Below are 16,578 nucleotides of genomic sequence, written 5' to 3' on the forward strand. Positions count from 1 at the left end.
TCTGCAGCTTTCTACAACCCCGTGCAGTCGCTCCCCCTCCCCATATCAGACGGTGATGCAGCCAATTAGAATGCTCTCCACAATACATCTACAGAGGTTTTCAAGTGTTTTAGGTGACAAACCAAATCTCCTCAAACTCCTGATGAAATATAGCATATAGCCACTGTCTTGCCTTCTTTATAGAGTGCATTACAGCACAGAACAGGTCTTTTGGACCATCTGTTCTGTGATGAACTATTGACTAGCATCTAGACCACAGCTCTCCACATTGCTCCCATCCATGTACTTAACCAAACTTCCCTTGAATGTTGCAGTCGAGCCCACCTCCCACATTTCTGCAAGTAGTTCATTCCACCAACCCTGAGTGAAGAACATCCCCCTGATATTCCCCTCAACACATGACCTCTAGTTCCAATCTCACCCAACCTCTGTGGAAAATTCTGCTTGCATGTACCCTGCCTCTACCTTCATAATTTTGTGCACCTCTATCAAATGGGGTCTTGGAGGGCTTTTGTGACCATTATGGTGGGGGTAGGTGGCCTCCAGTCTGAGTTTTTTGGAAGTGTTCCAGCTTTAAGAGCAAGAGACAGTGATTGATTTATGTCGGTCTGGACAAAAATGCCCATGAAATTTCTCATTCTTTCAACCTGAACCTGAATTGGGATCTTCAGTGCAACCTGATACAAACCATGCCCAAATTCTACGGATAACGCCAACCATTAATAATTCACTTGTGGTCAATACAAAGATAAACTACTAACTTTTTATTTCTTTATTTTCAGCTGTCAAATATGCCCGCAGGCCCCAGAAGAGAGCTACTACAAGTAGGGCACAACCTCAGAAAGAACCAGTTGCTTCATACAACTCTGACCCTTAAGTGGAAAAAAAGATGTAATTCTATCTCAGAACATTTATATTAAGAAAAAATAATAATAATTTTGTCAGATAAGAGATTTGTTTTCCCAGCCAATATATAAAACACCAAAGCATCCCTAGATCCAATGCCTTTTTTTTCTCGATTTCAAGTCAAGCATTATCACTTGGGTTGAGCTCCTCAGTCTGTCACTGTGCCTTTGGGATGAGATGCTGAAGATTCTATCTTCAACCTGCCACATGTCATAAGGAATACTGGATCAACTTTTAACAGCTGGACCCTCCCAGCTGAGATAGATCGACATAGCTTATAACAATGTTGGAATGTAAAATGCCAACAGAATCATTCAAAAAAATGCAACACATTCACAGATTTGTTATCAAAATGAGATGAAATTATAGTTTCTATGCTGTGAACACAAAAGCAACAGAACAGTTGTCCTGATGCTATTCAACCAGGACCATGCAGTGCATGGTGTTATGGTTTCTTATTTGTAGAGGTGCGTAGTAGGAATTGGAGTACTAACCCCATTGTCAATTGCAGCAGATAATTTCCAGAGTCTAAGTCCTGTTGCACAAAAATCTAGCATTTCATAACTTTTGAACTGGAAAACGAGCAAAAAAAGTAGGATTTGGTTTATGTTTAGAGAACTGTGAGGGGGGAAAATTTGTCCTTGAACGTGTAAAATAAAATATGAACGTTATATTTTATCCTGAGTAAAGAAAACAATAACAGCTTTAAAAATATATTTCAGCGGAGAGCATGTGTGTGTGTGTGTGTGTGTGTGTGTGTGTGTGTGTGTGTGTGTGTGTGTGTGCGCGCGCATGTGCATGTGTGTGCGTGCGTGTGTGCGCATGCGCGTGTGTGTATTTTAATGAAACTGTGAATGTTTGGGAGACAAGATGTATACCTGCAGACAGAATAAGTACAGGAAAAGAAACTTTGCTTTTATTAAATTTTAGGAGATTCTTCTTCTTATTCCTTCCGTGCATTCTGATGCATCGGGCAGCAACATTTGCCGTTTCTTTAGCATTTTTGTCTGTTTTTTTTTCACGAGGCCAAGTTGCTAGCTCGATGCTCAGTCCAGCACGGATTGGAAGTGTGCAAGGAGCCATCCGGATTTGAACCCCGGACCACTTGCCTCAAAGACCGGTGCAAATGCCATTACACCACCAGCCAGCTCAAGGGGATTGGAAACTCTAAACTTGTTTTGAAATTTGTGAAAAATAATTGATTAATTGACATTCATCCAAATATGAAGCTTAAACTCAGAGAATTTATTTTGCTTTAAAGGGAAATATACTGTATTAGCAGCCACAAAACTGTTTCCCTTTTTATTAAGTAAATCCCTTAAGAAGCGGAAATTGAATAATTTACACTTCAGTGATCTTTTTAATGCCCACCTAATTTCTTGAGAGAGAATTAAAGTGAAGCAATGCCCTGCTAATCCTTGCATCTGCCTGGAACTCTGACCCAGGTCACTGGGATGAACTTCAACCCTCTTTCCAGACTCCTTAAACAAAATGCAAAGGTGAAAGGCCATCTTCGGTCCAATTATACCCAAAGTGCTCCAGAGAAACCCTAATGTCAGAAACAGAAATATCACACTGACATCGATAAAGCTAAAGTGATATTAGAACAGTATAAAAGAAACAGGTTATGCTAGACACCACCAATGTGTTCACAGCATCTGAGATAGGAATCCACATTAAGGGTCTAATGCCCCCTGCCCAACAAAGTTGGTAGTGTGATGTGTGGTACAGAATGATGGCATGACCTCTTTCTGACGCTCATTAACTTGAATATAATTTTTTCACAATTCAGTTTACCATAATCTCAAAGCATCCATTATCTTACGCCAGCATCTTCAGTGCTGAGTGGTTTGATTCCACGCCAGTTGCAAATGCACAGTCCATACACAAGCAGCCTATACCAGGAGACTGAGTTTCACGCAAACTTATTGCAGAGTGAAGTTGGATTCTGTCTCTTCTTGTTTGTGCTGGAGTGGATTCCAAGCCCTTTGTGCTGATGACGTGGGTATAGCCCATTCCACCAACGGTGAGAAAAGATAGTCAAACCCTCAGAGTGACTCATTATTCCAGAAGCCCTCCCCCCCCCATTGATACTGTGATTGGTTGCTGGATCAACTTGCACACAGTGAAAAAGTTCTCCCCTCTGACATATTCAACTCCAGACTAAAATTGGCCGGAAAAGGGAAGCGAGGAGTGAGCAGGGTACCATCGGATAGTCAGTGCCAGTTCTTCAATAAACAGCCTTGGGATAGGAATACAAGAAGAAAGGAAGCCGTAGAGCAATGGTCATTTATTGCTGAAAGGAAACCGTGAAGTGGTAGTCATTTATTGCCCTGTGGCTTTGTTTCCCAGATTGCATTGCAAACTAAAACATCTTCATTCTGCAGATCATTGCATTCTTCAGCTATTTCTGTTTCACATTTTCGCTTCCTTCTTGATGACTCTTGGTGAAGTCTGCCAGCAGTTCTATCACTGAAGAAACCCAGTGCAAACAGCTCAGAGATGTTAAAGGGTCTGTTCTTGCTGGGTTCGGTGGCCAAAATGCTAGAGCCCCACCAGCAGCACCAGCTTGCAATATATCTGACCTGTTTCTTCTGCTCTTAACAGATAGTTCTTACAGAAACATCTGCATGATGATACCTGGAGATAACTTAATGACACAAAGGAATTCCTAAAGATGGTTGTTGTATCATTATGAGGACAACAGGCTAAAAATGAGCATTCATCTTTCTGTGAAAATTCATTTATTAAATAGAACTCATTCAAGATACCAAACACCAGCACTTGCACAGCAATCTTAGACTCAATAGCCTGCGTTTATAGTTGCTTCTTTCTGAATAGTAGCACTGAAATATTGCATCATGGATTCCACCAGTCCTTTAAGTGTTTAAAATGGAATGGTATTCAAACAATCTTAAGAAATAGTAATTGATTTTATTTTAAACCAATTTCAAATTTGTAAAAACTGCTTTTGAATTGAGTTAGATCATTTCTCCAATGCAAGCTGTGAGAGAAATGGGTATGTGCACCTTGTTTTAGGTGTTCTTATGTACACTCTAAGCAAGCCTGAATCAAGCGCTTCTAAATGTCTGTAGTTGGAGCATTGTATTTGCTGGTAAGAGGAACTGATTGTACACCCTGCATGATAGGATTGTACCAAATCTATGTGTTTTGCCATTTTGTAAGAGATGTTATTTTATTTAAAACATCAGCCCAACAATGCAGATGTTCATTCGAGCAAGGCCCTGTATTCAGATGAGGAGCACATCTGCATAAATTGAATTGTGTGCAATAAACTGTATCCCATGTTACACCAACTCTCAGCTAACCTGGTGACTTCCCGAAAGTCTGATCCTGGCTGGAGAGAAATATGTTGGGAGTTATGTGTGCATGTTATGCATGTGTATTGTTCCCTGTTCAACAGAAGGGCCTTTTGTCTGCTGAACCTCAAAAAGTGAAAATTTGTTTCTAATGTGCCTTGTGACTGTGCACATATGTATTTAAATAAAGTCACTGTCACAGAACTGGAACTCTGAGAGCACAGTCATGCAAGTTTTGACTTCTTTATTAGACCATGTGTTAAGCTTAACTGTGTAGTTCCTACAAACACCCTTCCCTTCTCATTTTTGTGTTGAATACAAACCTAGCCGTACTTTTAAACATGAACACAAACCTACAGCTGAATATTTCACAGGTTATTGGTCATCAAGGTGCTTAGATTTCAAAACAAGTCCTCACTTGTAGCAAAGGGTTTTCTCCAATAAAGGTTTAGAGGCACTTGCAAACAGAGGGAGATCAAAGTCAAAGTAAATTTACCGTCAAGTTATCATATACTACATTGAGATTCATTTTCTTGCAGGCATATATAGGAAAATAAAGATTCCAATCAAATGTATGAAAAATACTATGCATAAAGAAAAACTGACAAGCAACCAATGTACAAAAGAAAACACATTATGTAAATAAAAATGAGCAATACTGAGAGCATGAGTTGTAGACTATTGGGTTGTGAAGATCTTGAAAGTTAGTCTGTAGGTTGTGAAATCAGTTCAGAGTTGAGGTGAGTGAAGTTATCCACACCAGCTCTGAAGCCTGCTGGTTGCAGGGTAATAACTGTTCCTGAACCTGGTAGTGTGGGGACCGAAGGCCCAATGGTAATAGTGAGAAGAGAGCTTGGCCTGGATTGTGGGGATCCTTGATGATGAATCATGTTCTCCACCTTCAATAAAAGCACAACTAATTTTTTACCTGAAGTCCATTGCCCACACAATCCAATATGCAATTTTAAATGTTCTATTGTTAGGAAAGCCATCAAATGTAAATTACTCTATAAATTACAAAACTATACACTGGTTGTGTAACTATTAAATTCCTGGAAATGTGAATTGAGCATTCTAATGAAGGATTTTTTAAAAATGCAAAGAATATATTCCCAGTAGTTCACCCCAGCCATTGTTTTGAAGTCTGGTATCCTCACAAAATTTATTTCAATAGTAACAATCCAGTTTCCAGGGGGAGCAGAGCCATGCCACTACACCTGGCAAATGGGATGAACTCATAATCCTAGTCGGCATGAAGACAAATTGGTACAAGAGGCCTCCATCCGTGTTGCATTACTCTATGACTCAATGACTCTGTCAGCAGTTCTACCCAGTGCAAAACAACAGTTAATATTAATTGTCCTCTTTCAGTTGAGACTGAGATGTGCTGAGAGATTTTGGTAAGTACTGTTGCCCAGCAACACCCAGTCTGAAAGTAAAATACAGAAGATGTTGAAAATATGTAATAAAACAAAAAAACGCTGGAAGCACTCAGCAGAGGACCAGGGTTCAATTCCTGTCACTATCTGTAAGAAGTTTGTACATTCTTCCTGTGATCGCGTGGGTTTCCTCCAGGTGCTCCAGTTTCCTCCCACATTCCAAAGATGTATGGGTTAGTAGATTAATTGGTTATATGGGTGTAATAGTCACATGGGTGTAATTAGGCAGCACTCTCTCATTGGGTTGGAAAAGCCTGTTGCCATGCTGTATCTCTAAATTAAAATGAAATTAAATTAGGTCAGACGGCACCTGGGGGAGAGAGTTAATGCTACAGGTCCAAGACCTTCATCAGAAATCCCAATGTGGACAAGCACAATGCCAATTTATTATCCATCATACAAAAGCCACGGCCCTTATAAGTACCTTTGCAAGACTAATCCCTCCACGTGTAAAACCTCCAATATTTCAAAGTTACTTTGTCCAGCTGTTTTCACTCATTTGAATTTTTACAGAAATGACCTCTAAAGGAAAGCACAGAAGTCATAACTTGGTTTTGGTTAAATTGTAAGTGGTGTCAAGAATGGCTTTACTAACTACACAGGTTACCTGATCCTTTTGAAAGACACATTGCTAATCCTGAGCACTATCATTAGGAACCATTTCATTCAGATGCAGATTCAATAATTTATCACATGTATGTTGAAACATTGTGAAATGTGTTATTTGCATTAACAACTAACATAACCTAATGGTGTGCTGGGGACAGCCCACTGGTTTTGCCACGCATTCCGGCACCAACAGAGCATCTCACAATGTCCAGCAGACCAACACAAGCAACAACAACAACAGCAACCAAACAAAGTAAAACAAAATCAGACGCTTTCCTACCTCCCCTCCCACAAGCCCACTCACACATACAGGAAGGCCTCCAAACGCGGGAAAGGCCACCTTGGGTGCCCTTGGCTCTGGTCTCTCGGACTTGAAGACATCAGGCCCCCAACTTCCAGCTGATGTTTCATTGCAATATTCAAACAGGTCCCACCAATGAAGCTCTCCATTGATATCTATACAACCACAGAGAAAAATGTTTGGTCAGTCCTGATTTAGGTGCCAAATTACCATTGAAGCAGATTGATTCAAGGGTATGAGGGCAAGAGGCCATTAATTATGTTACTGAAAAGGCAGCTTGGGAAATAAAGTGAGAATGGGTCAGATTGGAAAATTCAATGAATTATGGGTAAGAATTCATAGTCCATTTGCTGATTGCTTTTTCCAATATCAAAATAGTCTTCCTTATTCCCTTTCATTGCATATTTCCCTCCACCAAGACTTTTTCCTATAAGAACATGTACAGGAGGTCAGTCTATCAGTGAAACCTTAGATAAATTCACACTTGCAATTATCATATTGGGACATACTGAGATGAATCTCTGGGATTCTCTGTCATGTAGAGTTTTGGACGCTAGATCTCTGGAGATATTTTATGAGCAGTGAGTAATTTTGGGAAACAATTGGGGAATAGAGAGCGATGGATAATTGGCAAACAAGAGATGTGGCCTGGAGGCAATCAGCACAGTCATATTAAATGGTGGAGCTGGCCTGAGGGACAGAGCAGCCTGCCCCCTCCTGCATTTACTTATGCTCTTAAGGGAAAATTCTCATTAATATGTATATCAATGTTCAGGTGATGTAAAAGCATCATCAACTCTGATGGCCTTCTCTTGTTCCTCAATGGCTCCAGCATTAAGTTATGTGCCTGCCATATTGTTTGCTGGACATCCTGTGGGATATATTGTTGATGAATCCTTTGGAGAGTGATTAAGCACAGGGACAGCAATGATTAGGAAGCAATCTTCCTCCTTCACCCTCTGGCTTGCAGGGGTAGCCTCTACCAAGGGATTGTACTCCACAGATATAGAGTCATAGCACTAATTCATTGCATGTGTCTTTTTGATTCCTGACTCACTTACCCTAACAACATTTTAAACTCAGTTGTGGACCTACAGTGGTGTTGGGATTAAGAAAATGGATATCGTGGATTCAGGAAAACTGTTTCTTTCGGTTACCTAGCATAAAAACAGTGGGTGAGAATTGTGCAGTTCTACAAATCAATGTTTTTTTTTAATCAGGGACGTTTTTCACTCTTGTCAAGGACTGGTCCACACTTCAGTGTCTGGGTATATTTTAAATAAGCCATGAATAGGTGTGCACTGTGGGTGGATGGTGATACTCCAGTTTTTATTTTAGACCTCATGCCAATATATCATGTTAAAATAAACCCATTTTATGCTTCATAGTTGCCAATAAGTCCAGCATTGCTTAAATCATCCACTTGAAATCTTCCTGAGAATGTGGTTAAGACATCTTTGTTTCTGTAAGATAGAATTTCAGATCAGAGGGGTAACTGCTGGGATCATAGAGAACATTCAATTTCTCTAACTTCAGTAATTTTCCCTCTCCCCCTATCTCTTTTTCCATTCCCCATCTGGCTCCCCTCTCACCCCTTCTCATCTCTTCACCTGTGGTGCTCCTCAACCCTCCCTTTCTTCCACACTGCACTGTCCTCCCCTATCAGATTCCTTCTTCTTCAGCCCTTGACGTTTTCCACCTATCACCTCCCAGCTTCTTACTTCATCGTCCACCCACCTACCTTCCCTTTCACATAGCTTCACCTTCTAGCTTGTACTCCTTCCCCTCCCCACATCTTCTTATTCTTACTTCTTTCCCCTTCCTTTCCAATCCTGTTGAGGGGTCTTGGCCTCATACACGGACTCTTTATTCCTTTCCATCTATGCTGCCTGACCTGCTGAGTTCCTCCAGCATTTTGTGTGTTATTCTTAGTGTGTAGCTTTCAACAGTTGATTCTGATTTTGTCTCTCCCATGTTGCTTCCTCAGACTCCTTTGTATTTGAGGATATGGCCTACTTCATGGCCTGTACAAATACTTCCATTGAACATGATGGTGCATTGATATCTCTGTTTCTTTTCTTCTTATGTAGTTTCCCTACAGAGAAAAATGTCATATTATAAAATTAACAAACTGAAAAATCAAGCCTGCATCTGCAAAACTCAGATAAATAGCAAATGGCCCACTCTTTATATTTATTCAACAATGTGACCAATGCAATGGGTAATAGACCTAAGGTATTAAGTATGATCTTTTTATGAAGGCCGGAGTCTGTAGTTACAAGGACAATTATGGGCGTTCTCGGGCACTTGGACAATAAATGAATTTTATTCTTATGGATATAACCTGCAGTGTCATTCAACTAGTATTAAAATTCTGGAAGAAATCAGTTTATTTAACTATTTAACCCTTCCGGGCCGAATTCCATAATATTTAGGCAAAATAATCCAAAGCAAATATGTACTCCACTCCAGTTTAAAATGTTATTTGAATACCCAGCAGCCCTTTCTCATTATGAGCTAGTAAGGCACCTAATCAATGTAGCCGATGACCCCTTATTATGTTCTGGTCTCTAAACCACCCACACTTGGTCCATTTTGGATTTAAGAGACTTTGTGGAATAATAGCAAATATTATTGCCCCAATAATACAGCCCCCTGAACAATGGTGATGGTGGCATAGTAGTGTGGTGGTTAATAAAGACACTTTACTGCACCAGCAAACAGCATTCAGGGTTTGGTTGCTGCTGCTGTCTGTAAGGAATTGGTACAGTCTCCCTATCACCACGCAGGTTTCCACCGGGTGCTCCAGTGTACTCCCACATTCCAAAGACGTACAGGTTAGGGTTAGTGAGTTGTGGGCATGCTATGTTAGCACCGGAAGAACAGCGACACTCACAGGCTGCCTGTTGGCTGTTGGCGCAAAGTGATGCATTTCAGCGCATGTTTGAATGCTTTGATGTACATACGACAAATAAAGCTAATCCTTAATCTTTATTGATCTGGAGTACAAGCCCCATTTAAACATAACTAACATAATCCAGAATACAAAATTAATTGATGAAATATTTAGTAGCATAGGAGCATTGTACTCTTGTCCGTGAAGCTGACTGTATTAAATGGACTGATGGGGGCCAAACATAACGTACTGATGTGACTATATAGCGTACTTGGCCCTACAGATGAAGCAAAAAATTTCTAATTTTCAAATTAACAGGTAGTCATAAAAATTACGATTCTGGCTAAAAGCTCCTGTAATACAGAGTGATAAAATCCTGTTATATCATAGTACAGAAGGGAAGCAGAAACAAGAATCAAGTTTAATATCATTGGCATATGTTGTGAAATCTGCTGTTATTCAGCGGCAGTTCATTGCATCACCAAATTTCATGCCATATGGAGTGATACGAAACCTGATTCTGATTTTGACGTTATATCTTTGTTTCACATTTGCTTTCCTGAAGTCTGATCTGTTTCATTACTATCTTTGTACATGCTTCTCTTTTTCTGCTTCCTTTCTAAACTACTTCGAAACTTACAAGGGCATTCAATTTCATTAAAAAATATACCTTGTGAATGTGTCATGTTCTAATTCATAGATCCAAAGTAAGAGGTGCTGACAAAAAGGCAACAGGTAATAATGTGCTCCAATGAGGATCAGAAAGCATATGATATGGGTACACAATCTAAATAGTCGAACAAACTCCTGGCACACCCTTTGTACAATCTGACTTAGAATTCCTCCACATACTAAATCTGCTAAAGAAATTCTCCAAATCTTCAGATCTGATTGAACAGTAGAGTGCAACCACCATAGAAGATCTTTAACTATTCAGTCTATACTTCTCAGTTCAGCTTGGAGTGCGTGCAATCTTGGTCTATTTCCTGAATAGACCTTTATTACCACTGCTCAAGACATTGAGATTGTGGTGCCATCCAGTCTGTGCAAAAACAGATCTTTGCAATTCATGCAGAGCAAATTAATTTTTTTTAATTCCCATATTTACATACAACATTTGTCTTTGATAGTCCATAACACTCAAAAGTCATTGGCAAGCCTGGGTCAGCTGCACAACAGCCCTCGGGAAGAACCTGTTTTTCAGTCTTACTGTCTTGAATAAGATGTTTCTGTATCTCCTACCAGATGGCAATAGATTGAACAGACAGTGTCTGAGACGGGATGGGTCTTTAATAATATTACGAGAGCGCCATAGGCAAAGAGAATTATTTTTTGTCTCCAGATCTGGTAGTTGAGTCCCAGTGATGTGCTGAGCCATCCTAATCATCCATTGAAGTGCTTTGTGATCTGTCTTGCTGCAGCTGGAGTACCACACGGTCATTCCAGATATCTGTATGCTCTCCTATCACATATCAATAAAAGCTGGCCAGCAATTTTTGAGGCAGATTAGCTCTCCTTAAGCACCTCAGGTAGTATAACCACTGTTGTGTCTTCCCTAGAACCTCTGATCCAGCTTCCAGACACAGAGTTGTTGATATCTGAAAGACTTCTTAAAAGAATCATGCAACGATTATGTACAGGTGTGACTACTTGGCTCATCACATCTGTGCCAATCATGAAAGAGCCACCAAGTCTAATCCGGACTTGGCTGTGCTTCACTAATCTCCCACTACACAAACTGTGTGAGCACTGTTTTAGTATGATGAGAATTTCTGCCTCCTTCCCTTTAAAGCGACGAATTATACTTCCCCATCAATGTCTGATTGAAAGGAGGTTTCCTCATCTTTTCTCTAATTCCTTCAGCAATAGAATCACAGATGTCTTTACTAGAAGCCTGGTCCACACTTGGATGCAATGGAGAAACTCATTCCTTTCAATCTCTTGCATTCTTTAGGGTAGGTTTACCTGAGCTTTCTAGTTCCTGTTCACAGTGGAAATTAAGTATGTTGATTCCACCTTCTCATGTTTGCATTCCTTTGCCCTCTGGTCCATGCCAAAATTAAATTCAGTTCCAAGCACACTCAGTGCATAATTGGAAATGTCAATAAATTCCATTGGATCAAATTGAAAATTTTGCTGCATCTAAACATACTTTTGAAGAAGTGTTTTATATGGCACATACTTTAATATAGGGGACTAAACTGCAGTGTTGAATTCATCCTTCCCTCTCTATCTCAAACACATCTCTTGGTCAGGTCCTTGTAGCCAGAAGAACTACCACACAGTCGCAGGATTATTGTTTAAGGACAACACCAAGAGCATTTACAGTATTTCTCCTCCATCCTCTCCCTTCTCTGCCCCAAAACACATGGCTCCTGTGGGGCCTGCAATGACGAGGCCACTCTCAGGTTGGAGGAGAAACACCTTATATTCCATATGGGTAGCCTCCCACCTGATGGCATGAACATTGATTTCTCTAACTTCCGGTAATTTCTCTCCCCTCCCTCTTTCCTCTTCAACCATTCCCAACTCTGGCTCCCTTCTTACCTCTTGTCTTCTCACCTGCCTATCACCTCACTCTGGTGCCCCTCCTCCTCCCCTTTCTCCCATGGTCCACTCTCCTCTCCTATCAGTTTTCTTGCTCTTCCACCTTTCACCTCCCAGCTTCTCATCTCATCGCCCCTCTCCACCCAGCTATCTTCCGACCCCCTCACATGCCTTCACCTTCTACTGTGTACTCTTTCCCCTCTGCCCCACCTTCTTATTCTAGCTTCTTCTCCTTCCTTTCCAGTCCTGACGAAGGGTCTTGGCCCAAAATGTCAACTATTCCTTTGCCTGACCTGCTGACTTCCTCCAGCATCTTGTATCAGTTCCTCTGTATTTCCAGTATCTGCAGAATCCCTGGTGATTATGGCTCCTGTGGCGGCATGTCTTTAAGAACCATCCTCAATTTTGTCCAAGAGACTATTCTTCAAGCATGAAAGAGAGTACTATTAGACTATTCAAATATTGCCGGCCAGTCCAGTTCTTGGAAAATAATGAATTTTATTCCAAATTTCTTTGGATAGTGAGCAGGAATTGGAATCTCAGGCAATATTTCCCCCTTCAGGCCCAAGATGGCTGAAGTTTTCAAACGCACACCAACTACCATCTCCCATTCATGTATCAGTTACCATTCTGTGTGAGATTATCTTATGCCTCATGTTTAATAGAGTTTGTATCTTTAGTACATTATGTCTTTTTCATTTGGCTGTCTCAGCGTAGTGGTTAGCACAACGCTTAACAGTACCAGTGACCTGGGTTCATTTCCCACCTCTGCCTATAAGGAGTTTGTACATTCACCCCGTGACCGCACAGTTTCCCTCTGGGTGCTCTGGTTTCCTCCCACAATCAAAAGACGTACCAGTTGGTAGGTTAGTTCGTCATTGAAAATTGTCCTGTGATTAGGCTAGGGTTAAATTGGGGATTGCTGGATGGTGCAGCTCAAAGTGCCGGAAAATCCTGCGTTGCGTTATATCTCAACAAACAAACAAACAAATAAATAAAAACCTTTTTGATCCAATTAAGTTGCATTCAAATGGAGGCTCGGATTAACAACATACTGCAGTGGTATAGAAACTCTTTACTTGGCCGTCTCCCATTTAATCATACTTCATATGGTACTTATATGACTATTACCTGGAGGAGAAACACAATTACATTTTGATTATTTATTTAACAAATTATATGATTATTTCCTGAAATTGACACTGCATTTATTTACTATCATAACCAAAGCTACTTTCACTAAAATGGGTTTCATTGTGTTAAATATGTAGATAGAATGTTCAAATTTAAAATAAATATATAAAAATATTTTAGATATATCCTTCTGTTTGTAAAATTTAGTAATACATTATTTTGTGTGGTTGAAGTCACCTCTGCATTGTACTCATTGAGGTATCCACAGACAATATATGTATGAATATAGCATGTGTCAGTCATGTTGTAGCATCTCTCTTGTGATTCTTCCTTTCTCATGCTGTACATGTGTTGCACACTGTAATTTGCTTGTATGATGTACTCTTTAGAATTAATATGTATTCACCTTCAAAATGCTGAATCCTGGACCTACTTGTAAATACTGCAGTTGTCACTTTGTACTGGATGTTTTGTCAAAGACTTCTATCTATCCAGAGGTTACAGTGGGAAAAAAAAATGGTTTTACTTTGCATTTATTTCAGCCTGCCTCCCCCCAATACATCTTTCTCCAACAATCAATGGTAATTGAAGGGTATTATGACAATATAAACTGATTTCAAAAGAGCTTTCACTCCATCATTTAAGTGTAAGAACATTACATTTTTCTCTATAGATCAGCAATAACCGATTTCCAATCCGTTTTAACATAATGTCCCCCTTGTGTCACCCAGTAGCCGAACTACGGAACATAATGCCAAGTCCTTGCACCCCAGTTCCCTTAGCATCCTCTTGATTAGGCAGACCAGGGGGTCAAGTATGTCACTGCAATGAGCATACTTCTTCAGCAGAGAGAGTTTCAGGACCTTGCAATTCCAACTTATCAAAATTAGAAAAGAGCAACAAGTAAATATATATATTATGAGCAAATGCTAAGATTGTCATTGGTTTGGCAAATGGTAGCCTGCAGAGAGATCATCTGTTTTCCTAAGAGGTCTGAGTCCACATTTTCTCATTCAGCAGAGCAGTCTGAGGATAGCACACATTGCCATCAGTACCATAAGGCTCCTAATGCACTTGAAAGCTGCCTCTCCTTCGGGCAGGGGATTTATTGCTCCATGTTCCTCTGTTGGCACGTGGCCAAGTGGTTAAGTTGTCGGTCTAGGGATCGGAAGGTCGCTAGTTCAAGCCTCAGCTGAGGCAGCGTGTTGTGTCCTTGAGCAAGGCACTTAACCACACATTGCTCTGCGACGACACCAGTGCCAAGCTGTATCTGCCCTAGTGCCCTTCCCTTGGACAACATCTGTGGCATGGAGAGAGGAGACTTGCAGCATGGGCAACTGCCAGTCTTCCATACAACCTTGCCTAGGCCTGCGCCCTGGAAACCCTCCAAGGCGCAAATCCATGGTCTCACGAGACTAACGGATGCCCATATGTGCCTCTGTTCACAGTCAGTGTAAGTGGACTACAGTTGTTTTTCAAAATACTTACAGGATATGTGCATCGTTACATTTTCACCTCTTGATTTCAGTTAAAAAAAACAAGTGCATTTAACCATCAGTGGTTAAAGAATCTTCCTCACCCATTATAACTTCAAGCAGTTTATCGTTTGATGATTAACTCTTCATTCATAGGTTATGAACAAGAGTTGCTTAATGGGATCAGTATAACTGGATATCGACATTGAATGGAGCTGTATGACTCTATACAGTAATGTCTGGCCCATACCGATGTTGCACATATAATTGGCATTCAATGACATGGTTCCTTAAGGTTGTTACAGCTGGGTTTAGTGGTGGGGACAAGCTCCCACTACCGATTAAATGCTCCTAATGGTGTGCATCTCAAATAGCCTCCGACAACCACATCTTGTGGCTTAGCAACAAAACCCGGCGAAACCTTTCTACGGTAAGAAGGGGCAAAGATAGGTTACTGGTGCTGTAAAACCAGTCGCTTCCGGCAGATGGGGCTCATCAGTCATGGTTGGTGGCTCATCTAGAAGGAAAACTTTGTTCTCAAATCCCCACTGCCTTGCGGCTGTACCCACTCATGGGGATGGCTTCAGTAGTAAACCCCAAGGGACAAATCTGGAGTTGGATTCCCTAAGGTAGTCCTGTGCTGAGGTCAACGCAGACTGGCAACTCCTGTGACAATAGACAATAGGTGCAGGAGTAGGCCATTCAGCCCTTCGAGCAAGCACCACCATTCACTGTGATCATAGCTGATCATCTACAATCAGTACCCTTTTCCTGCCTTCTCCCCATATCCCTTCACTCCGTCATCTTTAAGAGCTCTATCCAACTCTTTTTTGAAAGCATCCAGAGAATTGGCCTCCACTACCTTCTGAGGCAGAGCATTCCACAGAACCACAACGCTCTGTGTGAAAAAGTTTTTCCTCAACTCCGTTCTAAATTGTCTACCCCCTATTGTTAAACTGTGGCCTCTGGTTCTGGACTCCCCCAACATCAGGAACATGTCTCCTGCCTCTAGCGTGTCCAATCCTTTAATAATCTTACGTGTTTCAATCAGCTCCCCTCTCATCTTTCTAAATTCCAGTCTATACAACCCCAGTCGCTCCAATCTTTCGACATATGACAGTCCCACCATCCCGGGAATTAACCTCGTGAACCTACACTGCACTCCCTCAATAGCTAGAATGTCCTTCCTCAAATTTGGAGACCAAAACTGTACACAATACTCCAGGTGTGGTCTCACCAGGGCCCTGTACAACTGCAGAAGGGCCTCTTTGCTCCTATACTCAACTCCCCTTGTTATGAAGGCCAGCATGCCATTAGCTTTCTTCACTGCCTGCTGTACCTGCATGCTTGCTTTCAGTGACTGATGTACAAGAACACTTAGATCTCGTTGTACTTCCCCTTTTCCTAACTGGTACAAAACTGTATCCATCTCTGCAATTCCTTTGGATTCATCAGCTCCATGGAGAGGAGGAGCCTGCTACATGGGGAACAGTTTGCTCTCCATATCGTACTGCCCTGGCTTGCCTAGTTGCTTGCATATCACATAGACAGTTAGGATATAACTTCCATGGTTGACCCTGACCAATGGAGGGCCTCAATGACATGAACTAATTGTCTCACGTAATGATTCAATCCTAATTCTTTCCTTTCCATTCCTTTGAAAGGATTGTTGTCTAAACGAGGAAAGAATTCAAAAATTGAAGATGCAGAGGGACGTGGGAATCCTAGCTCAGGCTGACTCAGCAGTAAAGAAAACAAATGCAATATTAGCATTCATTTCAAGAAGAATATAACATACAAATGAGGAGGTATTCCTAAGGCTTTAGAATGTGTTGGTCAAAACACATTTAAGCCCCATTCCTACTGAAGGATGTGCTGGCCCTGGACAAGTTTCAGAGAAGGTTCACAAGAATGAAACCTGGAATGAAAGTCTTAATGTACAAAAAGTGCT

The 16,578-nt window shown here is 41.0% G+C and overlaps 1 protein-coding gene across 2 annotated transcripts in view; it reads left to right on the top strand.

Annotated features, from left to right (window-relative positions):
• acana (aggrecan a) overlaps positions 1-4,430 on the top strand; it is a 115,721-nt gene extending 111,291 nt beyond the window's left edge. For both annotated transcript variants that reach the window (XM_072278109.1, XM_072278110.1), the window contains one exon: positions 783-4,430. In XM_072278109.1, coding sequence (XP_072134210.1) covers positions 783-877 — 95 coding nt within the window. In that variant the 3' untranslated portion in view covers positions 878-4,430. The remainder of the gene's footprint in view (positions 1-782) is intronic.
• The last annotated feature ends 12,148 nt before the right edge of the window (positions 4,431-16,578 follow it).

The sequence above is a fragment of the Mobula birostris genome, chromosome 14 (genome assembly GCF_030028105.1).
Source record: "Mobula birostris isolate sMobBir1 chromosome 14, sMobBir1.hap1, whole genome shotgun sequence".
Lineage (NCBI taxonomy): Eukaryota > Metazoa > Chordata > Chondrichthyes > Myliobatiformes > Myliobatidae > Mobula > Mobula birostris.